Consider the following 26,494-nt stretch of genomic DNA (forward strand, 5'->3'; position numbering starts at 1 on the left):
TACAGGCTTTTGTTCGTATCAAACCTGACATTAAGTAAATTTCTCCTCCTTCGAGTCTTAATTTGGTTCTGAGGGCTTTACAAGCTCCTTCGTTTGAACCTATGCATTCTCTGGACATTAAATTACTTTCTTGGAAAGTTCTGTTCCTTTGGCCATCTCTTCTGCTAGAAGAGTTTCTGAGTTATCTGCTCTTTCTTGTGAATCTCCTTTTCTGGTTTTCTCCAACATTGGTGTGTCCGGTCCATGGCGTCATCCTTACTTGTGGGAAATATCTCTTCCCCAACAGGAAATGGCAAAGAGTCCCAGCAAAGCTGGCCATATAGTCCCTCCTAGCCTCCGCCCACCTCAGTCATTCTCTTTGCCGTTGCACAGGCAACATCTCCACGGAGATGGTTAAGAGTATGTGGTGTTTAGTTGTAGTTTTATTATTCTACTATCAAAAGTTTGTTATTTTAAAATAGTGCTAGTATGTACTATTTACTCTGAAACAGAAAAAGATGAAGATTTCTGTTTGTGAGAGGAAGATGATTTTAGCAGACAGTAACTAAAATCGATTGCTGTTTCCACATAGGACTGTTGAGATGAAGTAACTTCAGTTGGGGGAAACAGTTAGCAGACTTCTTCTGCTTAAGGTATGACTAGCCATATTTCTAACAAGACTGTGTAATGCTGGAAGGCTGTCATTCCCCTCATGGGGACCGGTAAGCCATTTTCTTAGTCTCAAACAGAATAAAGGGCTTAATATGGGCTATAAAACTGGTAGACACTTTTATGGGCTAAATCGATTGCTTTATTTGGACATTTTATACATGTTTATGCTGATATTTCACACTTATAAACTTGGGGAACGTTTTTAACGTCAGGCACTATGTTAGACACCTTTTCCAGTCAGGAAGGGCCTTCCCAGTTGTAGGCTGAGCCTCATTTTCGCGCCATTACTGCGCAGTTGTTTTTGAGAGCAAGACATGCAGATGCATGTGTGAGGACCTGAAAGTGGTTGGAAAAGTTCCTAGAAGGCGTCATTTGGTATTGTATTCCCCTCTGGGCTTGGCAAAGTCACAGCAAAGGCTGTAGCTGGGACTGTATAGGGGTTAAATCTGTAACCGGTTCCGGTTTCGTTATTTTAAGGGTTAAAGCTCTGAAAATTGGCGTGCAATACTTTTAATGCTTTAAGACACTGTGGTGAAATTTTGGTCAATTTTGAACAATTCCTTCATATTTTTTCGCATATTCAGTAATAAAGTGTGCTCTGTTTAAAATTTAAAGAGACAGTAACGGTTTTGTTTTAAAACGTTTTTTGTGCTTTATTAACAAGTTTAAGCCTGTTTAACATGTTTGTGCCTTCAGATAAGCTATGTTCTTTATGTATGAAAGCCAATGTGTCTCCCCCTTCAAAATTGTGTGATAATTGTGCCATAGCGTCCAAACAAAGTAAGGACAGTACTGCCACAGATAGTAAAGTTGCCCAAGATGATTCATCAGATGAAGGGAGTAGACATAGTTCTACATCATCTCCTTCTGTGTCTACGCCAGTTTTGCCCACGCAGGAGGCCCCTAGTACTTCTAGCGCGCCAATGCTTATTACCATGCAACAATTGATGGCTGTAATGGATAACTCTATAGCTAATATTTTATCCAAAATGCCTACATATCAGAGAAAGCGCGATTGCTCTGTTTTAAACACTGAAGAGCAGGAGGGCGCTGATGATAATGTTTCTGTCATACCCTCACACCAATCTGAAGGGGCCATGAGGGAGGTTTTGTCAGATGGGGATAAAAAATTTCTCAACAGGCTGAACCTGATGTTGTGACATTTAAATTTAAATTAGAACATCTCCGCGCACTGCTTAAGGAGGTGTTATCTACTCTGGATGATTGTGACAACTTGGTCATTCCAGAAAAATTATGCAAGATGGACAAGTTCCTAGAGGTTCCGGTGCACCCCGACGCTTTTCCTATACCCAAGCGGGTTGCGGACATAGTGAATAAGGAGTGGGAGAAGCCCGGCATACCTTTTGTTCCCTTTCCTATATTTAAGAAATTATTTCCTATGGTCGACCCAAGAAAGGACTTATGGCAGACAGTCCCTAAGGTCGAGGGGGCAGTTTCTACTTTAAACAAGCGCACTACTATTGCTATTGAGGATAGTGCTTTCAAAGATCCGATGGATAAGAGATTGGAGGGTTTGCTTAAAAAGATTTTTGTACAGCAAGGTTACCTTCTACAACCCATTTCGTGCATTGTTCCTGTCACTACAGCAGCGTGGTTCTGGTTCGAGGAACTAGAAAAGTCGCTTAGTAGAGAGACTCCATATGAGGAGGTTATGGACAGAGTTCATGCACTTAAGTTGGCTAACTCTTTTGTTTTGGATGTCGCTTTGCAATTAGCTAGATTAGCGGCGAAAAATTCAGGGTTTGCAATTGTGGCGCGCAGAGCGCTTTGGCTAAAGTCTTGGTCAGCGGATGTATCATCCAAGACAAAATTGCTTAACATCCCCTTCAAGGGTAAAACTCTCTTTGGACCAGAATTGAAAGAGATTATCTCAGACATCACTGGGGGAAAGGGCCACGCCCTCCCACAAGATAGGCCTTTCAAGGCCAAGAATAAGTCTAATTTTCGTTCCTTTCGTAATTTCAGGAAAGGACAGGCCTCTAATTCTGCATCCTCTACGCAAGAGGGTAATGCTTCACAGCCCAAGCCAGCCTGGAAACCGATGCAAGGCTGGAACAAGGGTAAGCAGACCAAGAAGCCTGCTACCGCTAACAAAACAGCATGAAGGAGTAGCCCCCGATCCGGGACCGGATCTAGTGGGGGGCAGACTCTCTCTCTTTGCCCAGGCTTGGGCAAGAGATGTTCAGGATCTCTGGGTGCTAGAAATAGTTTCTCAGGGTTATCTTCTGGAATTCAAGGAACTACCCCCAAGGGGAAGGTTCCACATGTCTCACTTATCCTCAAACCAAATAAAGAGACAGGCGTTCTTACATTGTGTAGAAGACCTGTTAAAGATGGGAGTGATACACCCAGTTCCAATAACGGAACAAGGAATGGGATTTTACTCAAATCTGTTCGTAGTTCCCAAAAAAGAGGGAACCTTCAGACCAATTCTGGATTTAAAGATCCTAAACAAATTTCTCAGGGTACCATCGTTCAAAATGGAAACCATTCGAACGATTCTACCCACTATCCAGGAAGGTCAATTTATGACTACCGTGGATCTAAAGGATGCGTACCTACATATTCCTATCCACAAAGAACATCATCAGTTCCTAAGGTTCGCCTTTCTGGATAAACATTACCAGTTTGTGGCCCTCCCATTCGGATTAGCCACTGCTCCAAGGATTTTCACAAAGGTACTCGGGTCCCTTCTAGCGGTCCTAAGACCGAGGGGCATTGCAGTAGTACCATACTTGGACGACATTCTAATACAAGCGTCGTCTCTTTCAAAAGCAAAGGCTCATACAGACATCATTCTGGCCTTTCTCAGATCTCACGGATGGAAGGTGAACATAGAAAAGAGTTCTCTGTCTCCGTCAACAAGAGTTCCCTTCTTGGGAACAATAATAGATTCCTTAGAAATGAGGATTTTCCTGACAGATGTCAGAAAGTCAAAGCTTCTAAGCGCTTGTCAAGTTCTCCATTCTGTTCCACGTCCTTCCATAGCTCAGTGCATGGAAGTAGTAGGGTTGATGGTTGCAGCAATGGACATAGTTCCTTTTGCGCGAATTCATCTAAGACCATTACAACTGTGCATGCTGAAACAGTGGAATGGGGACTATACAGACTTGTCTCCAGTAATTCAAGTAGATCAGAAGACCAAAGATTCACTCCGTTGGTGGCTAACCCGGGACCACCTATCCCAGGGAATGAGCTTCCGCAGACCAGAGTGGGTCATCGTCACGACCGACGCCAGTCTAGTGGGCTGGGGCGCGGTCTGGGAATCCCTGAAAGCTCAGGGAATATGGTCTCGGGAAGAGTCTCTTCTCCCGATAAACATTCTGGAATTAAGAGCGATATTCAATGCTCTCAGGGCCTGGCCTCAGCTTGCAAAGGCCAGATTCATAAGATTCCAATCAGACAACATGACGACTGTTGCGTATATCAATCATCAGGGGGGAACAAGCAATTCCCTGGCCATGAAAGAAGTGACCAAAATAATACAATGGGCGGAGGATCACTCCTGCCACCTATCTGCGATCCACATCCCAGGTGTGGAAAACTGGGAAGCGGATTATCTGAGTCGTCAGACATTACATCCGGGGGAGTGGGAACTCCACCCGGAGATCTTTGCCCAGTTGACTCAATTATGGGGCATTCCAGACATGGATCTGATGGCGTCTCGTCAGAACTTCAAGGTTCCTTGCTACGGGTCCAGATCCAGGGATCCCAAGGCGACTCTAGTGGATGCACTAGTAGCGCCTTGGACCTTCAACCTAACTTATGTGTTTCCACCGTTTCCTCTCATTCCCAGGCTGGTAGCCAGGATCAAACAGGAGAGGGCCTTGGTGATCTTGATAGCTCCTGCGTGGCCACGCAGGACTTGGTATGCAGACCTGGTGAATATGTCATCGGTTCCACCATGGAAGCTACCTTTGAGACAGGACCTTCTTGTTCAGGGTCCATTCGAACATCCAAATCTGGTCTCCCTCCGGCTGACGGCTTGGAGATTGAACGCTTGATTCTATCAAAGCGTGGGTTTTCAGATTCTGTGATAGATACTCTGGTTCAAGACAGAAAACCGGTAACTAGAAAGATTTACCATAAAATATGGAAAAGATATATCTGCTGGTGTGAATCCAAGGGATTCCCATGGAATAAGATAAAAATTCCTAAGATTCTTTCCTTTTTACAAGAAGGTTTGGATAAAGGATTATCTGCGAGTTCTCTAAAGGGACAGATTTCTGCTTTATCTGTCTTACTACACAAACGACTGGCAGCTGTGCCAGATGTTCAAGCATTTGTTCAGGCTCTGGTTAGAATCAAGCCTGTTTACAGACCTTTGACTCCTCCCTGGAGTTTAAATCTAGTTCTTTCAGTTCTTCAAGGGGTTCCGTTTGAACCTTTACATTCCATAGATTTTAAGTTGTTATCTTGGAAAGTTTTGTTTTTGGTTGCTATTTCTTCTGCTAGAAGAGTTTCAGAGTTATCTGCTCTGCAGTGTTCTCCGCCCTATCTGGTGTTCCATGCAGATAAGGTGGTTTTGCGTACTAAGCCTGGTTTTCTTCCAAAGGTTGTTTCTAACAAAAATATTAACCAGGAGATAGTTGTACCTTCTTTGTGTCCGAACCCAGTTTCAAAGAAGGAACGTTTGTTACACAATTTGGACGTAGTCCGTGCTTTAAAATTCTATTTAGAAGCTACAAAAGATTTCAGACAAACATCTTCTCTGTTTGTCGTCTATTCTGGTAAAAGGAGAGGTCAAAAAGCGACTTCTACCTCTCTTTCCTTTTGGCTTAAAAGCATCATCCGATTGGCTTACGAGACTGCCGGACGACAGCCTCCTGAAAGAATCACAGCTCACTCCACTAGGGCTGTGGCTTCCACATGGGCCTTCAAGAACGAGGCTTCTGTTGATCAGATATGTAAGGCAGCGACTTGGTCTTCACTGCACACTTTTGCCAAATTTTACAAATTTGATACTTTTGCTTCTTCAGAGGCTATTTTTGGGAGAAAGGTTTTGCAAGCAGTGGTGCCTTCCGTTTAGGTAACCTGATTTGCTCCCTCCCTTCATCCGTGTCCTAAAGCTTTGGTATTGGTTCCCACAAGTAAGGATGACGCCGTGGACCGGACACACCAATGTTGGAGAAAACAGAATTTATGCTTACCTGATAAATTACTTTCTCCAACGGTGTGTCCGGTCCACGGCCCGCCCTGGTTTTTTAATCAGGTCTGATGAATTATTTTCTCTAACTACAGTCACCACGGTACCATATGGTTTCTCCTATTTTTTTCCTCCTGTCCGTCGGTCGAATGACTGGGGTGGGCAGAGCCTAGGAGGGACTATATGGCCAGCTTTGCTGGGACTCTTTGCCATTTCCTGTTGGGGAAGAGATATTTCCCACAAGTAATGATGACGCCGTGGACCGGACACACCGTTGGAGAAAGTAATTTATCAGGTAAGCATAAATTCTGTTTTTCATCAGGATAAGGCAGTGTTGCGGACTTTATTTAAATTTTTACCTAAAGTTGTGAATTCTAACAACATTAGTAGAGAAATTGTGGTTCCTTCATTGTGTCCTAATCCTAAGAATTCTAAGGAAAGATCGTTACATTCTTTGGATGTAGTTAGAGCTTTGAAATATTATGTTGAAACTACTTAAGATTTCCGAAAGATTTCTAGTCTATTGGTTATCTTTTCTGGTTCCAGGAAAGGTCAGAAGGCCTCTGCCATTTCTTTGGCGTCTTGGTTAAAATCTTTGATTCATCATGCTTATGTTGAGTCGGGTAAAACTCCGCCTCAAAGGATTACAGCTCATTCTACTAGGTCAGTTTCTACTTCCTGGGCGTTTAGGAATGAAGCTGCGGTTGATCAGATTTGCAAAGCAGCAACTTGGTCGTCTTTGCATACTTTTACTAAATTCTACCATTTTGATGTGTTTTCTTCTTCTGAAGCAGTTTTTGGTAGAAAAGTACTTCAGGCAGCTGTTTCAGTTTGATTCTTCTGCTTAGAATTTCTGTTTTTTTCATTATAAGATTAAAACTTTATTTTGGGGTGTGGATTATTTTTTCAGCGGAATTGGCTGTCTTTATTTTATCCCTCCCTCTCTAGTGACTCTTGCGTGGAAGTTCCACATCTTGGGTATTTATTATCCCATACGTCACTAGCTCATGGACTCTTGCTAATTACATGAAAGAAAACATAATTTATGTAAGAACTTACCTGATAAATTCATTTCTTTCATATTAGCAAGAGTCCATGAGGCCCACCCTTTTTTTGTGGTGGTTATGATTTTTTTGTATAAAGCACAATTATTCCAATTCCTTATTTTTATGCTTTCGCACTTTTTTTCTTATCACCCCACTTCTTGGCTATTCGTTAAACTGATTTGTGGGTGTGGTGAGGGGTGTATTTATAGGCATTTTGAGGTTTGGGAAACTTTGCCCCTCCTGGTAGGAATGTATATCCCATACGTCACTAGCTCATGGACTCTTGCTAATATGAAAGAAATGAATTTATCAGGTAATTTCTTAAATAAATTATGTTTTTTTGCTTCCAAGTACTGTTTTAAACACAGCATTCTGGGGATTTGAGGCTGCTACTGAGAGACAAAGGGGAGATTGGAATATGGAGTAGTGACACAATTACTCCCAGTGAGGAGTTAGTGTCAAGCCTGCCACAGGTGTCACTGGGACCGGTCTCGTAGCCTCCTCCTGTTGGGTTATCGATATACTTCATACATAGATCCTCTTCTATGACGTACAAAGCACTGGATGGGCTCTCTACTAGAAGCAGTCTATTTCAGCAGCTATGGGTAAGCACAGAAGAGTGGTTGCATCTCAAGGTGAGGATATTCATGTACTCACATAGACCACAAGCCATTAGTGGGTACACCATTCATAAGATACATCATAGCCAGGGGACACTAACATATACAGAAACCACCACTTACAAACTAGACTTTATTTCAGTTTAGTCTAATTTTTTATGTAAGGAGACATTTTATTGTGGGCAACGCAACAGGATCCTCTTAGTATATTTTTTTGCACAGAAATATTTACTTTTTTTTGTTGGCACTTTAATTTTCTCCAACATTGGTGTGTCCGGTCCACGGCGTCATCCTTACTTGTGGGAATATCTCTTCCCCAACAGGAAATGGCAAAGAGTCCCAGCAAAGCTGGCCATATAGTCCCTCCTAGGCTCCGCCCACCTCAGTCATTCTCTTTGCCGTTGCACAGGCAACATCTCCACGGAGATGGTTAAGAGTATGTGGTGTTTAATTGTAGTTTTTTTTATTCTACTATCAAGAGTTTGTTATTTTAAAATAGTGCTGGTATGTACTATTTACTCTGGAACAGAAAAAGATGAAGATTTCTGTTTGTGAGAGGAAGATGATTTTAGCAGACAGTAACTAAAATCGATTGCTGTTTCCACATAGGACTGTTGAGATGAAGTAACTTCAGTTGGGGGAAACAGTTAGCAGACTTTTTTTTCTGCTTGCGCTTTCCATGTTTAGGCTTACACACTCTGGCTTTTGGTGCCATTATTTTTACTCAGTTCCTTTGAGTAGTGTGCTTCCAGGCCCCTGTGTGTTCTGGTTTCAGCACTATTGAGAGTGGTGTCTCAGTACTTTGTGCGCTTCAGTTCCGGTGCCATCATTTTTTTCTCAGAACTATTTAATAGCCCGCTCCCAAATTTATGTTCACTATGACTCTTTGCTTTAGAGAGCACCCAGTACTTTACACACTTCAGCTCAGGCTTCTTATTATTTATATTATTTCTGAGCACATGCTTTTTATTGTTTGGTGCGCTACAGCTCCATTCTGTAAGTTTTATTTTTTCCCAAGATATGAGCCACGCTATAGTCTTTGCATAGTGTGCTCCACACAATTACTTGGTTTTTATTAGCATGGTTAGCGCAAGGGTTAACTTCTTCCCACCTTACTAACTCTCGCATATTACAGTGGTCATCTTTGTCATTTACTTACATATCCTCTGTGTTATTTAATTTGCTGTGTGAAAGGGGTAAGTTTTATTTACACTCCTATATGAGTCTAGGGTATTTATAATTTATAATTTTTTTCTCTTTTCTTTAAGAGGTTCTTATGTTTGTTCACTTGTGTTTTTCTCAGTCCTTACTACATTTGTTCTGATGTTAATATTCCTTGCATGTCTCCACTATTGCTCTTATTTGTGTTATACAGATACATTTTGGTGTTATCTGTATTTATTGTAATTGTCTGTTTATTATATGGAACATTCTGAAACTGTCCCCATTTTTATAATCTATCCTTGTGAATCCACAGATTTTCATATATTCTCTGTTTGTGTGTTGTTCTGACTTTTAGCTGTAGATCACCTCCAGCTCAACTTCGCAATTTTTTGTATGGATCATTTTAATGCATGCTATCCAACCTATGCTGTTCTTGACTCTAAAGGAATCTCTGCTCCTTCAGTCCGGATTTTTTGTTGTTCCATTATTTATGAGATGTTGGTGGCTATGTCCCTCCAAGTAAGCGCAAAGGAGTCTATTTCTGACTTCACTTACAGTTAATTTATCTAGCATTTATCTAACAACTATATATCTATATAAAAAAGTTCTGTGTTCTATAGAGTTCATGGTAAACAACCGCATTGGGGTAATTACTTCCTATATGCTTTAAATACCTATTTCACATCAGTTAACCTTCCCAAAATACCAAACTTTTGTATCATATGTTTCTCTTGTAAGGTGTATCCAGTCCACGGATCATCCATTACTTGTGGGATATTCTCATTCCCAACAGGAAGTTGCAAGAGGACACCCACAGCAGAGCTGTAATATAGCTCCTCCCCTAACTGTCATAGCCAGTCATTCTCTTGCAACTCTCAACAAGCAAGGACGTTGTAGGAGAGAGTGGTTAAATATAGCTAGTTTATTTTCTTCAATCAAAAGTTTGTTATTTTTAAATAGTACCGGAGTTGTGCTATTTTATCTCAGGCAGTAAATAGAAGAAGAATCTGCCTGAGGTTTCTATGATCTTAGCAGTTTGTAACTAAGATTCATTGCTATTCTCACATATGTCTGAGGGGATTACACAGATGAGGTAACTTCAGCGAGAGAATGGTGTGCAGTTTATTCTGCTATCAGGTATGTGCAGTTATAATTTTTTCTAGAGATGGAAAACACTAGAAAATGCTGCTGATACCGGATTAATGTAAGTTAAGCCTGAATACAGTGATTTAATAACGACTGGTATCATGCTTACTCCCAGGGGTAATACCCTTATGATATTTACAATATAAAACGTTTACTGGCATGTTTAATCGTTTTTATATATGCTTTGGTGATAAAACTTTATTGGGGCCTAGTTTTTTCCACATGGCTGGCTTAAATTTTGACTAGAAACAATTCCCACTGTTGTAGTATAAAAGTTACAGTTGGTGCAGTTAAAATTACAAACTGTGACAGCCAGCTTCCCTCAAATGCCCTCTGAATGCTATAGGACATCTCTAAAGGGCCCAAAGGCTTTCCAAAGTCGTTTATTGGGGAAGGTAGGGCCACAGCTTGCTGTGGCAGTTGGTTGTGACTGTTAAAAAACGTCTATTTCGTTTTTTTTATCCGTTTTTGGAACTAAGGGGTTAATCATCCATTTAAACAAGTGGGTGCAATGCTCGGTTAGCCTATTATACACACTGTAAAAATTTTGTTTGATTTACTGCATTTTTTCACTGTTTTTCAAATTCTGACAAAATTTGTTTCTCTTAAAGGCACAGTACCGTTTTTTATATTTGCTTGTTAACTTGATTTAAAGTGTTTTCCAAGCTTGCTAGTCTCATTGCTATTCTGTATAAACATGTCTGACATAGAAGAAACTCCTTGTTTATTATGTTTAAAAGCCATGGTGGAACCCCCTCTTAGAATGTGTACCAAATGTACTGATTTCATTTTATGCAATAAAGACCATTTTCTGTCTTTAAAAAATGTATCACCAGAGGAATCTGACGAGGGGGAAGTTATGCCGACTAACTTTCCCCACGTGTCAGACCCTTTGACTCCCGCTTAAGGGACTCACGCTCAAATGGCGCCAAGTACATCTAGGGCGCCCATAGCGTTTACTTTACAAGACATGACGGCAGTCATGGATAATACACTGTCAGCGGTATTAGCCAGACTACCTGAACTTAGAGGTAAGCGAGATAGCTCTGGGGTGAGACAAAATGCAGAGCATACTGACGCTTTAAGAACCATGTCTGATACTGCCTCACAATATGCAGAAGCTGAGGAAAGAGAGCTTCAGTCAGTGGGTGATGTTAATGACTCAGGAAAGATACCCGATTCTAATATTTCTACATTTAAATTTAAGCTTGAACACCTCCGCGTGTTGCTTAGGGAGGTTTTAGCTACCCTGAATGACTGTGATACCATTGCAGTGCCAGAGAAATTGTGTAGACTGGATAAATACTTTGCAGTGCCGGTGTGTACTGATGTTTTTCCAAATACCTAAAAGGTTTACAGAAATTATTAATAAGGAATGGGATAGACCAGGTGTGCCGTTCTCTTCCCCTCCTAGATTTAGAAAAATGTTTCCAATAGACGCCACCACATGGGACTTATGGCAGACAGTCCCTAAGGTGGAGGGAGCAGTTTCTACTCTAGTAAAGCGTACTGCTATCCCTGTCGAGGAAAGTTGTGCTTTTTTTTTTTTTTTTTTTAGATCCAATTGATAAAAAATTGGAGTTTACCTTAAGAAAATATTTATTCAACAAGGTTTTATCCTACAGCCCCTTGCATGCATTGCCCCTGTCACTGCTGCTGCGGCGTACTGGTTTGAGTCTCTGGAAGAGGCTTTACAGGTAGTGACTCCATTGGATGACATACTTGGCAAACTTAGAGCACTTAAGCTAGCCAATTCTTTTATTCTGATGCCATTGTTCATTTGACTAAACTAACTGCTAAGAATTCTGGTTTTGCTATACAGGCGCGCAGAGCGCTATGGCTTAGATCATGGTCAGCTGATGTGACTTCAAAATCTAAGCTACTTAACATTCCCTTCAAGGGGCAGACCCTATTCGGGCCTGGTTGAATGAGATTATTGCTGATATCACTGGAGGAAAAGGTCATGCCCTTCCTCAGGACACGTCCAAATCTAGGGCCAAACAGTCTAATTTTCGTGCCTTTCAAAACTTCAAGGCAGGTGCGGCATCAACTTCCTCTAATAATAAACAAGAGGGAACTTTTGCTCAATCCAAGACGGTCTGGAGACCAAACCTGACATGGAAAAAAGGTAAGCAGGTAAAAAAGCCTGCTGCTGCCTCTAAGACAGCATGAAGGAACGGCCCCCTTTCCGGGAACGGATCTAGTAGGGGGCAGACTTTCACTCTTTGCCCAGGCGTGATGGGCAAGAGATGTTCAGGATCCCTGGGCGTTGGAAATTATATCCCAGGGATATCTTCTGGACTTCAAAGCTTCCCCCCCAAAAGGGAGATTTCACCTTTGACAATTATCTGCACACCAGATAAAGAGAGAGGCATTCTTACACTGTGTACGAGTCCTCCTAGTTATGGGAGTGATCCATCCAGTTCCAAAGGAGGAACAGGGACAGGCTTTTTACTCAAATCTGTTTGTGGTTCCCAAAAAAGAGGGAACCTTCAGACCAATTTTGGATCTAAAGATCTTAAACAAATTCCTCAAAGTTCCGTCGTTCAAGATGGAAACTATTCATACCATCCTACCACTGATCCAGGAGGGTCAATATATGACTACAGTGGATCTAAAGGATGCTTATCTTCACATTCCGATACACAAAGATCATCATCAGTTTCTCAGGTTTGCTTTTTAAGACAGGCATTACCAGTTGTAGCTCTTCCCTTGGGATTAGCTACAGCCCCAAGAATCTTTACAAAGGTTCTAGGGTCACTTATGGCGGTCCTAAGGCCACGGGGCATAGCAGTAGCCCCTTATTTAGACGACATCCTGATACAGGCGTCAAACTTCCAAATTGCCAAGTCTTATACGGACGTAGTACTGGCATTTCTGTGGTCGCATGGGTGGAAAGTGAACGAGGAAAAGAGTTCTCTATCCCCACTCACAAGAGTTTCCTTTCTAGGGACTCTGATAGATTCTGTAGAAATGAAAATTCACCTGAAGGAGTCAAGGTTATCAAAGCTTCTAAATTCCTGCCGGGTTCTTCATTCCATTCCACGCCCTTCGGTGGTTCAGTGTATGGAAGTAATTGGCTTAATGGTAGCGGCAATGGACATTGTGCCATTTGCACACTTACATCTCAGACCGCTGCAACTATGCATGCTCAGTCAGTGGAGCGGGGATTACACAGATTTGTCCCCTCAACTGAATCTGGACCAAGAGACCAGGGATTCTCTTCTCTGGTGGCTATCTCAGGTCCATCTGTCCAAAGGTATGACCTTTCGCAGGCCAGATTGGACAATTGTTATGACAGATGCCAGCCTTCTAGGTTGGGGTGCAGTCTGGAACTCCCTGAAGGCTCAGGGATTGTGGACTCAGGAGGAGTATCTCCTTCCATTAAATATTCTGGAACTAAGAGCGATATTCAAGGCTCTTCAGCTTGGCCTCAGTTTGCAACTCTGCGGTACATCAGATTTCAGTCGGACAACATCACGACTGTAGCTTACATCAACCATCAAGGGGGAACGAGAAGTTCCCTAGAGATGTTAGAAGTTTAAAAAATAATTAGCTGGGCAGAGATTCACTCTTGCCACCTATCAGCTATCCATATCCCAGGTGTAGAGCACTGGGAGGCGGATTTTCTAAGTCGTCAGACTTTTCATCCGGGAGAGTGGGAACTCCATCCGGAGGCATTTGCACAACTGATTCATCGTTGGGGCAAACCAGAACTGGATCTCATGGTGTCTCGCCAGAACGCCAAGCTTCCGTGTTACGGATCCAGGTCCAGGGATCCCAAGGCGACGCTGATAGATGCTCTAGCAGCGCCCTGGTCTTTCAACCTGGCTTATGTGTTTCCACCGTTTCCTCTGCTCCCTCGACTGATTGCCAAGATCAAGCAGGAGAGAGCATCGGTGATTCTGATAGCACCTGCGTGGCCACGCAGGACCTGGTATGCAGATCTAGTGGACATGTCATCCTTTCCACCATGGTCTCTGCCTCTAAAACAGGACCTTCTACTTCAGGGTCCTTTCAACCATCCAAATCTAATTTCTCTGAGGCTGACTGCCTGGAGATTGAACGCTTGATTTTATCAAAGCGTGGCTTCTCCGAGTCAGTTATTGATACCTTAAGACAGGCACAGCCTGTCACCAGGAAAATTTACCATAAGGTATGGCGTAGATATCTTTATTGGTGTGAATCCAAGGGTTACTCATGGAGTAAGGTCAGGATTGCTAGGATATTATCTTTTCTCCAAGAAGGTTTGGAAAAAGGATTGTCAGCTAGTTAAGCGTCTGGCAGATGTTCCAGACGTTCAGGCATTTTGTCAGGCTTTAGTTAGAATCAAGCCTGTGTTTAAACCTGTTGCTCCACCATGGAGCTTAAACTTGGTTCTTAAGGTTCTTCAAGGAGTTCCGTTTGAACCTCTTCATTCCATAGATATCAAGCTTTTATCTTGGAAAGTTCTTTTTTTTGTAGCTATTTCCTCGGCTCGTAGAGTCTCTGAGCTATCTGCCTTACAATGTGATTCTCCTTATCTGATTTTTCATACGGATAAGGTAGTCCTGCGTACCAAACCTGGGTTCTTACCTAAGGTGGTATCTAACAAGAATATCAATCAAGAGATTGTTGTTCCATCCTTGTGTTACACAATTTGGACGTGGTCCCTGCTTTAAAGTTTTACTTACAAGCTACTAAAGATTTTCATCAAACATCTGCTTTGTTTGTTGTCTACTCTGGACAGAGGAGAGGTCAAAAGGCTTCTGCAACCTCTTTTTCTTTTTGACTAAGAAGCTTAATCCACTTAGCCTATGAGACTGCTGGACAGCAACCTCCTGAAAGGATTACAGCTCATTCCACTAGAGTTGTGGCTTCCACTTGGGCCTTTAAAAATGAGGCTTCTTTTGTTAAGATTTGCAAGGCGACGACTTGGTCTTCGCTTCATATTTTTTCAAAATTTTACAAATTTGATACTTTTGCTTCTTCGGAGGCTATATTTGGGAGAAAGGTTTTACGGGCAGTGGTTCTTTCCATTTAAGTTCCTGCCTTGTCCCTCCCTTCATCCGTGTACTTTAGCTTTGGTATTGGTATCCCACAAGTAATGGATGATCCGTGGACTGGATACACCTTACAAGAGAAAACACAATTTATGCTTACCTGATAAATTTATTTCTCTTGTGGTGTATCCAGTCCACGGCCCGCCCTGTCATTTTAAGGCAGGTAATTTTTAAATTTAAACTACAGTAACCACTGCACCCTATGGTTCCTCCTTTCTCGGCTTGTTTTCGGTCGAATGACTGGCTATGACAGTTAGGGGAGGAGCTATATTACAGCTCTGCTGTGGGTGTCCTCTTGCAACTTCCTGTTGGGAATGAGAATATCCCACAATTAATGGATGATCCGTGGACTGGATACACCACAAGAGAAATAAATTTATCAGGTAAGCATAAATTGTGTTTTTTGATTTGAAACCTAGAAAGAAAGTACTTAATATTTATTTGTATTTTTGACACTTTGCTAAAATGTGTAGTCATAAAAAAATATTACATTTTAAAACTACAAAAATTCTAATTTTCCTGAAGGGTGGCTTAATACATTTTCATTATGAATGCATGTTCCTACCTTTTCCTTCAGTTAGTTAATAAAAAAAAAAAGTAAAATAAGAATAAACCTTTAGCAAAAAAATGCTTGCATCAAAAATAAAACTATATCAAATTTCACAAACTCTAATCTATTTTTACAATCGCTCACTTCTCCCGTTTATTTGGATACCTGCATATTTATTAGCTAAACACAAGGATATTGAGCCTTGACATCAATAAAACAACATTAGGCTAGCTTGACAGGTGATCTTTGGTACTGTGACAATCCCTTGACGGCTCTAAGAATAGGAAACCCTGTGTTTGAATAGTGCTATATGGCTCTTTCAAATTATAGGTTTTTTGATACATACATATGGAGATAGTGTTACATTTCCAGCACTCCCAAAAGAGGACCAATTTTCAGAGATGTCTGTCAATGTTATGACAGTCATTGGCAACTGGAAAGACACAGAGCCATATATTTGAATTATCAAGATTTCTGCTTTCAAACAAGGGATTTCCTGTCCCTGAATGTGTTTGTAATGGGGGGGGGGGGTAAAGGGTGGGGGTACCTCCTCCAATTTTGTTCTGTTTACTTATGACTGTTTAAGTCAATTACTGTTGCCACTGGGATTGCTTGATAGACACCTGAGTATGCGACTTCTTATGCGAAAAAGAAGCAAAAAAGTGGCGCTTTTAGTGCATATAAGCCTAGAACACCCCATGAGTCACCTAGTAGACTGATGATTGTAGTTTCTGTGGTCTGCTACCTAAATCAGTCATGAAACTCCTGGATTTGATTGAGGATTACCCTTCATTTCATTTTAAGGAATTGTGAGTGCGGGGTGTATCTTGTCTTCTAGGTATATGGACAGCTATCCAGTCATTACAGTAAATACATTAGGTAGGTTATTAACATTGTTCATTTGCTATGTATGGAATGAAAAGAGAATAAAAAGAAAGTATGAGTGTTTTGTTTGCTCCAAAATATAGCAGCTGTAATAACAAACCAATATCTGAAAATAAGACGTTAAAGGAGCTGTTAAGTAGGGTTGCAGATCTAAAAAAGGAAAGACTATAGGGAAAAAAGGATGTGAGTGTGGTGAAAGCAGATGAGCATTCACCTAGATTGAACTGAAGAAGTTTGGGTGTTTTTTTTATTTTATTGAAAACAAAAATTTGTAGTACAAGGGGAGGAATTATACAGCTCTTGTCAATAACATGCATGTGGCCAGATATGCGATCACCATGTAAAACACAACCACTTTCTATTCAAAATGCAGCATAGGTCAGCAGTATTATGTGTACCTGATGGTCATCTGCAGCTCCTCCACAGGTGTGTGACCTGTTGTATGACACAATATACGCTTTATTAAGTGGTTATGTGTTACAGCTATTAAAAAACAAACCAAAGTGTGTCCTTCTCACAACTTTGTGTCAAAACTCAGGTGAAATGTTCTCTAGCTCTTTGGTGGACAACTGCACTGAAACCTATTGAGTGATGATATTTAACCAACCTTGAGGATCACAGCATACCACCTCTTTGATCTCTAATATCATTAGTATTTATACACACGTTATATACATTTACATTTTTTTTTAGAATATACAGATACATTTTTCTGTTTTTTAATTTTGTCATGTTTTGAGTCTTATTTGTGCAAATCATTCTACTTAATTTAAAGTGATTGGTTATATTTCCAACAATAATTACTTTTATAAGTTGTGGGTCTGATTGATAGCTGCAATGCAAAATAAACTGAATTTTGCCTTATGCCAACGAGGAATCTAAACAAATGTGAGAAAGCAAAGTATCCATTGCTGGCGGTACTGAAGCAGGATTAGATGGGCAGCACAGTCATGAGTCGGAATGGAATCAGTGCAAGAGCCTACTAGAGTGCATACTTGCTATAATACACGTGGAAGTTGCATTGATTTGTTGAATTTTTTATGCCTGCACTACAGTGGCAGATTTAGTTTTTAATCTGCCTGATAGCATGGGCGGTAGATGTATAAAGTACATAATTAGAGTATAGTAATAGATGCTGTAAAGCTTATTAACTATCTTCTTGATAAAAATTAGATGCCTTCTTATTTCCTCTGCAGGATCACCTGAAATATACAACAGTTTGCTGTTGTATATATTGGTGAAATGCTATTCCAGATGTTTGCCCTCTGGCCCTCTATGGTATAAATTAATTAGGGTATTATCCTTGGTCCAAATGTTCCAAATGATGTCTCAAAAAATAATTAGTAGATACATTAAATGCAGGTTGATAGGGATAAAAAACATTTAGATTTTTGCAAAATGGGAATTTTCTTTTTAATAACTAATAGCCAATAAAGAACAAGAGTATCTTAATCAATTAATCTGTGAAAATAAAGCACCTATGTGTGAATGCAAATGTTGATTATTTGTGCTAGTGAAACAGAAATGTCAATGTCACAATTAGTTGTAATCCATGATAACAGATAAATGTGAAAGCAAAAGAATTAATAGAAAACCCAGGCTTAATTCATCCCCTTGGACATTATTAAAGGGCCACTGTAAGTAAATATTTTCTATGCCTGTTACTAACTAAATAGCCCAAATACGCTTTTTATCAATAGCATTTCATTAACATATCTCTACCGTATGTCAGAAATCTTGTCTGCAAATTTAATTGTTTTCTAAACCCACTCCGTGGGTATCCTTTGCTCTGTACCAATCCGTTTAGATCACCTAGGTTTCAAAATGGCGCTTTAAACACAAAGTTATTGGTTTAAGTATTTTGAACACGCAGTGCTGAAAATAGTGGGCAGGATAACGTGACATCATCGGTGAATAACATATATAACTTTTAGAACGTTATGAAACTTCATTTTGGAGAAAATATAGGTCAGTAGGTTTTAATTAATGTTTATTAACTTTAATATGTTAGTTGTTTAGCTTAAAAATTATAACAGAAAGTAATCCTTTAAGGTGCATTATTAGTTCTAGATAGGAAAAGAAGGAACTTCTAAATATTTAACTTTGCTTGACTTTGTATGTTTTGGTTGGGGTGGGTTGCTTTTTGTTTCAATTAAAGCTATATTGTTTTATTATCTCACATTTTGTCAATACAACATCCATGTAAATAGAATAAAGATGAGCTCACTCTTTTTTTTATGTTTTAATTTTTATAGTCTTGTGACTCTAACTTTTTTTTTATTTCCTTTTAAGGCCACATCGAACAACCCTGTAGTTAATACCACTGTATCTTCAACAACTGGAGACCTTGATTTATTTACTGACCAAAATTCAAAATCTGAAGATACCACAAAAAAGCCATTGTCTAAAGACTCTATCTTATCTCTTTATGGCACAGCAGGTCTGCAGCAACAAAGTACTTCAGGTAAATGCTTCTAAGCTTCTTGGATTTTTATTTTTTCAAGTAATATTATGTCATGGTGCTTCTCTACCCCTCCTCTTCCTACCATTGAAGAAGAAGAATATTGATACACCTCAATACAAGATGCTGAATAGGGTCCAGTGACATCCTGTCCTACTTAAGGCTGCCCATGATCTGTTGGTGACCTCCCTCCATATACTCTCCTTCGAATTCAAGAGCATTTGCTAGGATAGTTCCTCACCATATATGAATTGTAGCAGTGATCTCTTTTTGGATTTCTGATCAGCCTGTTTTATGAGGAGCATGCAGTGAAACGTGTCAGGAAGGATTCAACAATCTGTTGTTGGATCCAATTGTTAAATGCCAATGTAAATTAGAAGTTTAAAAATGTTTTTGTTAGTCCATAAATAGGACTAGTGTGCTTCAACACACATACAGTTATCTGCTTTTTTCAAATAACTGAAGTGCTGTATTAGAGTGCCCTCACTTGCATTCTCTCAGAAGAACATTCTCTTGTGTTCAGTCATTACACACATGCACACTTTCTTAAACTGTCAGTCTAGATCCATGCATGAGAGAGACTAAAACAAATTCCCAGCAGGTAGCACAGAATGTGTAGTTAGGTGGCTGGCTCCAATATTTATTGTATTATGCCCATAGTATGCAATACTGCCGGTGACATTTGTGACATTACTATAAGTGTATGTGTGTGTAATTATATACATACAAAATGAGTAAGGTGCACTCTCACAAACAGTCCTTAATATGCCAGGGTGCTCAAATGGGGTTATGATACAGCAAGCAGAAGACAGCAAGTAGTTTATTTAGTGACGTTTCGGGGAATGCTCCCCTTCATCAGACCCTAATATTCAAATTTACTTCTATTAAACCAATTACTTTGTTCTTTTGGTATCCTTTGCAGAAAAGCATGTAGGTAGGCTCAGGAGTGTGCATGTATCTGGATCATTATATATTGTGCAAACACTGCTGCCATATAGTTCTTCAGGCAAGTGCACACAACCTACCTAGGTAACTGCTAATCATGAAAGAAAATGCTGGCTTCATGTCTCTTTAACAGTACGACTGTGCTGTTAAGAGGTTGTTTTTTATTATAATGAACCCCAGTTTAGCTTAAAAGTGATTGTCCCTTTGAATTGTGGCACAATAAGAGGGTGGCTGTAGGCATCAGTGTAGACAAATAACCCCCAACTCTATAAAGTCCAGCCATGCAGGAACATGAACCTGTGTAGATGTATTACTCTTCATCCTCGCTGCATTGCTTTGTCTTGCTCCCATACAATACTCCTTTGCTAACTGAGCAACACCCATTTATTCAGAATAGGTTTAATAGAAGGATGATATACTCTGTGATTTGTACATCTAAATGAAGATTTGTACCATTGTCTCCCTTTTGTTAGCTGGATTCCCATTACTCACTGTAACTTTTTTCTCTTATATATCTAAATGCAAAGTTAGAAAATGATATAAAATGGGATTTTCTGAAGAGGGTCTTGTGTTGTTCATGCCACGTGCAGTTGCCTATGACTTATCTCTTCAAGCTGCAGCTTATGAAAAAAACATACAGACAAGATGAAAACTGCAGCGCCAGGGGTATATGTTTTATTTATCATACTTACAGATGTTAGAAGGAAGTGCTGACATTCTTAAAGAGATTACTTTTAATAAGTGAAGGCATTACTATAAAAGTGAAATTATTTTTTTAGAAATACATTTTAAATAGCCTGCCCTCCTGCTTAATGTTAAATCTGACAAACACTTCTAACACATCATATGCTTTATAAAATGAATAATATTGTAGTGACATAAACCTATTAATATATATATATATACAGTGTGTGTGTATATATATATATATATATATATATATATATATATATATATATATATATATATATATATATATATAGTCAAGGCCAAAAATATTGGCACCCCTGCATTTCTGTCAGATAATGTAGATAATGCACCACTTTGCCCAAAAAATTGTTGCAATTACAAATATTTAGGCATTCTCATGTTTATTTATTTTGTTTGTATTAGTATGACACACAAAAAAAAGAGAAAAAAAAGCCAAATCTGACACATTCCACACAAAGCTACAACAATGGACTGGACAAAATTATTGGCACCCTCAATTTAATATTTGGCAGCACACCCCTTGGTAAAAATAACTGAAATCAATCACTTCCTGTAACCATCAATTAGTTTATTACACCTCTCTACTGGAATTTTGGACCACTCTTCTTTCGCCAACTGCTCCAGGTCTCTCAGATTGGAAGGGTTACTTTTCCCAACTGCTGTTATGAAATCTTTGCACAGGTGCTCTATGGAATTGAGATCTGGACTCATTGCTGGTCAGTTCAGTACTCTCTGTCAGGGTGCCAGGAATCAGACTGAGACGAGAAGTGCAAACATAATCACACCTTTATTCATAGCAAAAAATAATAAAAAGTCCACAAAACAAATAACAAGCCATGAATCAAAACCAGAGCTAGTAGTCAGACGAGCCGAGTCAGGAGCCAAAGCGAGTATTCAGATGAGCCGGAATCAGGAACAAGGAGAACAGCAGAGTCAGGAACAAGCCAGGGATCTGGAACCAGGAGGGACGTTAGACAGTCAGGTAATACATAGGAGCTCTCACAAACAGGTCTGAGACAATGCAAGGGCAAAGCATACTGAACAGAGGCCCTTTAAATAATAAGTGATGACATCACAATACTGAGACTGCATCCTGTCTCACACTGATGATGAACACTAGTCTGGCCATAAAAGGAAGTGCAGGAAATGAGCAGCATCACACAGTATGCACCAGAGTCAGCAAGAGAGGTGAGTAAAATGGCTGCCAGCAGCACATGGCAAACAAAGGAGGGAAAAAACCCTGACAGTACCCTCCCCTCAACGACCCCTCCCCCGCGGGAGGACAAAAGGCTTATTGGGGAAACGGGCATGGAAGGCACAGAGGAGGGCGAGAACATGAACATCAGAGGAGGGAACCCATGAACGCTCCTCCGGACCGTAGCCCCTCCAGTGAACCAAATACTATATGCGGGCCCTGGACATACGAGAGTCAATAATGCTGCTGACCTCATACTCCTCATGGTTGTCAACAAAGATAGGATGGGGACAAGGCAACACAGTGGTAAACTGATTACAAACTAATAGTTTCAAGAGGGAGAAATGAAAAACATTGGAGATGCGCATTGCAGGAGGAAGGTCAAGAGAGTAGGACACAGGATTGAGTATTCGAAAACGACCAACATAACGGGGAGCCAGTTTATTGGAAGGCACACGAAGGTTCAAATTGCGAGAGGACAGCCAAACTCTCTCACCAACCTGGTAGGAAGGCGCGGGCAGACCCTACGATCGGCCTGGAACTTTTGGCACTGCATAGAACGATGAAGGCAATCCTGAATCTGCACCCATGTGGAATGGAGTTGCCGGAGATGCTCCTCCAAAGCCAGAATACCCTGAGACATGAATGAATCGGGCAACAAGGATGGTTGAAACCCATAACTTGGAGGAATCATTAATAGCACTATTACGAGCAAACTCTGCCCAAGGTAACAGTTCAGACCAATTATTGTGGTAATCTGAGACATAGCAATGGAGGAACTGTTCCAGAGCTTGATTAGACCGTTCCGCAGCCCCATTGGATTGAGGGTCATATGCCGAGGAGAAGGAAAGCTGGATCCCCATTTGAGCACAAAAGGAACGCCAACATCTGGAGACAAACTAGCTACCCCGGTCCGACACTATCTCCTTGGGTAACCCATGTAAACGGAAGACCTCCCAGGCAAAATTTGAAGCAAGCTCCTGAGCGGTAGGCAACTTCTTCAAGGGAATGCAACGTGACATTTTAGAAAAATGGTCTACCACCATAAGGATAACAGTATTGCCATTGGAAACAGGGAGCTCGACAATGAAGTCCATGAAAAGATGTGTCCAAGGACGCTCACCATTAGCTATAGGTTGAAGAAGACCCACAGGAAGATGTCGAGGAGTCTTATTCTGTGCACAAACTGAGCAGGAGGCAACATACGCAGCATCATCAGAACAAAGACCTGGCCAGCAGAATTGTCGAGTGACAGACCAAATCATTTGGTTCTTGCCTGGGTGACCTGCGGCTTTAGGATAGTGGTAAGTGTGCAAAAGTTTAGTTCGAAGATTCTCGGGAACAAAACACTTACCACTAGGTTTCTCAGGAGGTGTATTGGTTTGTTCAGCCAGGATCTCCTCCCCCAAGGGAGAAGCCAAATTAGTACGTATGGTAGCCAAAATATGTCAGGCGGGTAACTGGAGTACAGACTCCTCCTTGGACAGAGGCGAAAATTGTCAAGAGAGGGCATCAGCCCTAATATTCTTACTACCAGGCAGGTAGGAGACCACGTAATTAAACCGAGACAAAAATAGCGCCCATCTGGCTTTTCGGGGCGACAAACGTTTTGCTTCAGATAGATAAGTTTAAATTCTTGTGGTCAGTAAGAATGAGCACTGGCACGCTAGTACCCTTGAGAAGATGCCTCCATGCCTTGATTGTCAAAATTATGGCCAGTAATTCCCTGTTGCCAATTTCATAATTGCACTCCACTGGAGACAATTTCTTAGAAAAGAAACCACACGGATGCAAGGAACCATCAGGCGTAGGACGTTGAGACAAGAGGGCACCTGCTCCAGTCTCAGACCAATCGACCTCAAGAACGAAAGGCATTACAGGGTTAGGATGAGCCAGAACTGGAGCGGCAGCAAAGGTAGTTTTAAGACTATCAAAGGCCTTAATGGCAGTAGGTGACCAATGGAATGGATCATTCTCTTTACAGGTCATGTCTGTGATAGGTTTGACCAAGGAAGAAAGTTTTTAATAACTTTCTATAGTAATTGGCGAACCCCAAAAAACATTGAATAGACTGAAGACCAACTGGGCGAGGCCACTGCAGAACTGCAGATAACTTGCCAGGATCCATGGAGAACCCTGCAACGGAGATAACATAACCTAGGAAGGTTACTTAAGTCTGATGGAACTCGCATTTCTCGAGGTTACAAAACAGGCTGTTCTCACGTAGTCTCTGAAGATCCTGTGTAACATCAGAACGATGAGCCTCAAGTGTGGGTGAGTGTATGAGGATGTCGTCTAAGTACACCACAACACACTGTTGCAACATATCTCGTAGGACATCATTAATAAATTCCTGGAAAACAGCAGGAGCAGTACATAGGCCAAAGGGAATTACAAGATACTCATAATGCCCGCTCCTGGTGTTAAATGCTGTTTTCCATTTGTGGCCCTCCTTGATCCTAACGAGATTGTACGCTCCTCTCAAATCAAGTTTAGTAAAGACTGTAGCTCCCACCCTTTTTCTTCACAAAGAAGAAGCCAGCCCCTGCAGGAGAGCAGGATTTGCGGATGATCCCCCGTGACAGAGCATCGGCAACATACTCCACCATAGCACAATTCTCCGCAACAGACAGAGGGTAAACCCGGCCCCGAAGAGGAATGGCTCTGGGTTGCAGGTCTATGGCACAATCGTAAGACCGGTGAGGAGGCAACGTACCGGCACGCACCTTGTCAAAAACGTTTAGGAACTCTCGGTACTCCTCTGGCAATTGAGATACCGAAGAAGTGCACAAGACTTTAACTGGTTTCCGAAGACAAGTGGAAATTTATTGCGGAGACCACGACAAAATTTCGGACCTGCACCAGTTGAGACTGGGATTGAGCTTTTGGAGCCAGGGATAACCCAGAACAACCGGAAAATGCAGAGAGTTTATCACCTGGAACTGGAGGGTTTCAAAATGGAGAGCCCCAACAGCCATGGATAACGGAGCAGTTTCGTGAGTAACGAGTGCGGGCTAAAGGGGCCTGCCATCAATGGCCTCAATAGCAAGTGGAACGGACCGAGGCAAAACAGGAATGGAGTGCTTTGATACAAAAGCACTGTCAATGAAATAGCCCACAGCACCGAAGTCAACAAGAGCCTGGGTGACTATGGAGGAGTCCACCCAGGAAAGGACAAACGTGACTAAAGGTTTCTCCTTTAGCGGTTCCGGGGACGAGGATAAACCACCCAAGGTCTGCCCCCAACAGGACCTTAGGTGTGAGCGTTTCCCGGCCGTGTAGGACAAGACTTCAAAAGGTGGCCCTGTAACCCACAATAGAGGCAGAGCCCCTCCCTCCTCCTAAAGGCCCTCTCCGCCTTGGAGAGATGCGTGAATCCCAACTGCATCGGCAAGCAGCACCTGGTGACTCGGGACCAGAAGGCATGGGAGGAGAGGGAGGCATGGGTGGGAATGAACACGTAGGAGACAATGGAACAGGAGGCTTCTGCAAGCGCTCCTTGAAAGAGGGCCTCTCTCTGAGTCTGATGTCAATTAGGATCGAGATCCTCTGGTAAATCTCTGGCAGAAACTTCGTCTTTAATCGCTTCAGAGAGCCCATGAAAGAAGGCGGCAAAAAGGGCTTCATTGTTCCAACCTACCTCTGCGGCAAGCTTACAGAACTCAATGGCATACTGAGCAACAGATCTTTTACCTTGCTGAATGGACATGTCGTTTAGCAGCAGAGGAGGAGCGAGCCGGAACATCAAATACCCTTCGACAGGAGGCCACAAATTCAGGGTAATTTGAAATCACAAGTTTATTAGTCTCCCACAAGGGATTAGCCCAGGCAAGAGCTGTGTCAGAGAGTAACGAGATGAGAAATCCCACCTTAGCTCTGTCAGAGGGAAACATCTGAGGTAACATCTCAAAGTAAATGCCCACCTGGTTCAAAAAGCCTCTGCACTGATTAAGATCGCCTCCATATCGCTGAGGTAGAGGTGCAGAACCGGACATGCTCCTGGTAGGACTAGGTGCTGCAGCGGAAACAGGAGCAGCCATAACTTGCGGGACACTTTGGTCCAAATGTGCAGTGCGAGTCAGCAGGGTTTGCAGGGCTAGTGCAAATTGATCCAAGCGGTGATCCTGTTCATCCATCCTGGAAATTATGGCAGGTAAAGGTGGATTATTAGCACCATCAGGATTCATGGCCCTTGCATAATGTCCGGGTGCCAGGAATCAGACTGAGACGAGAAGTGCAAACATAATCACACCTTTATTATTAGCAAAAAATAATAAAAAGTCCACAAAACAAATAACAAGCCAGGAATCAAAACCAGAGCTGGTAGTCAGACGAGCCGAGTCAGGAGCCAAAGCGAATAGTCAGACGAGACGGAATCAGGAACAAGGAGAATAGCAGAGTCAGGAACAAGCCAGGGATCAGGAACCAGGAGGGACATCAGACAGCCAGGTAATACATATGAGCTCTCACAAACAGGTCTGAGACAACACAAGGACAAAGCATACTGAACAGAGGCCCTTTAAATAATAAGTGATGACTTCACAATACTGAGACTGCATCCTGTCTCACACTGATGATGAACACTAGTCTGGCCATAAAAGGAAGTGCAGGAAATGAGCAGCATCACACGGTATGCATCAGAGTCAGCAAGAGAGGTGAGTAAAATGGCTGCCAGCAGCACATGGCAAACAAAGGAGGGGGAAAACCCTTATACTCTCCAGCGCTTTGTCTTAAACCATTTTTTGGTGCTTTTTGACATGTGCTTTGAGTCATTGTCCTGCTGTAAGACCCATGACCTCTGATGGAGACCCAACTTTTTGACCCTACATTGCACCACATAATTCTTTGGTAGTCTTCGATTTTATAATGCCATTCACACAGTCAAGACATCCAGTGCCTGAAGCAGAAATG

The 26,494-nt window shown here is 41.6% G+C and overlaps 1 protein-coding gene across 2 annotated transcripts in view; it reads left to right on the top strand.

Moving 5' to 3' along the window:
• The window catches only part of SMAP1 (small ArfGAP 1), a 1,140,917-nt gene that overhangs the window by 1,010,647 nt on the left and 103,776 nt on the right, over positions 1–26,494 (top strand). For both annotated transcript variants that reach the window (XM_053710427.1, XM_053710429.1), the window contains one exon: positions 18,564–18,735. In XM_053710427.1, the coding sequence (XP_053566402.1) occupies positions 18,564–18,735 (172 nt within the window). The remainder of the gene's footprint in view (positions 1–18,563; positions 18,736–26,494) is intronic.

Source organism: Bombina bombina, chromosome 4 (genome assembly GCF_027579735.1).
Source record: "Bombina bombina isolate aBomBom1 chromosome 4, aBomBom1.pri, whole genome shotgun sequence".
Taxonomy (NCBI): domain Eukaryota; kingdom Metazoa; phylum Chordata; class Amphibia; order Anura; family Bombinatoridae; genus Bombina; species Bombina bombina.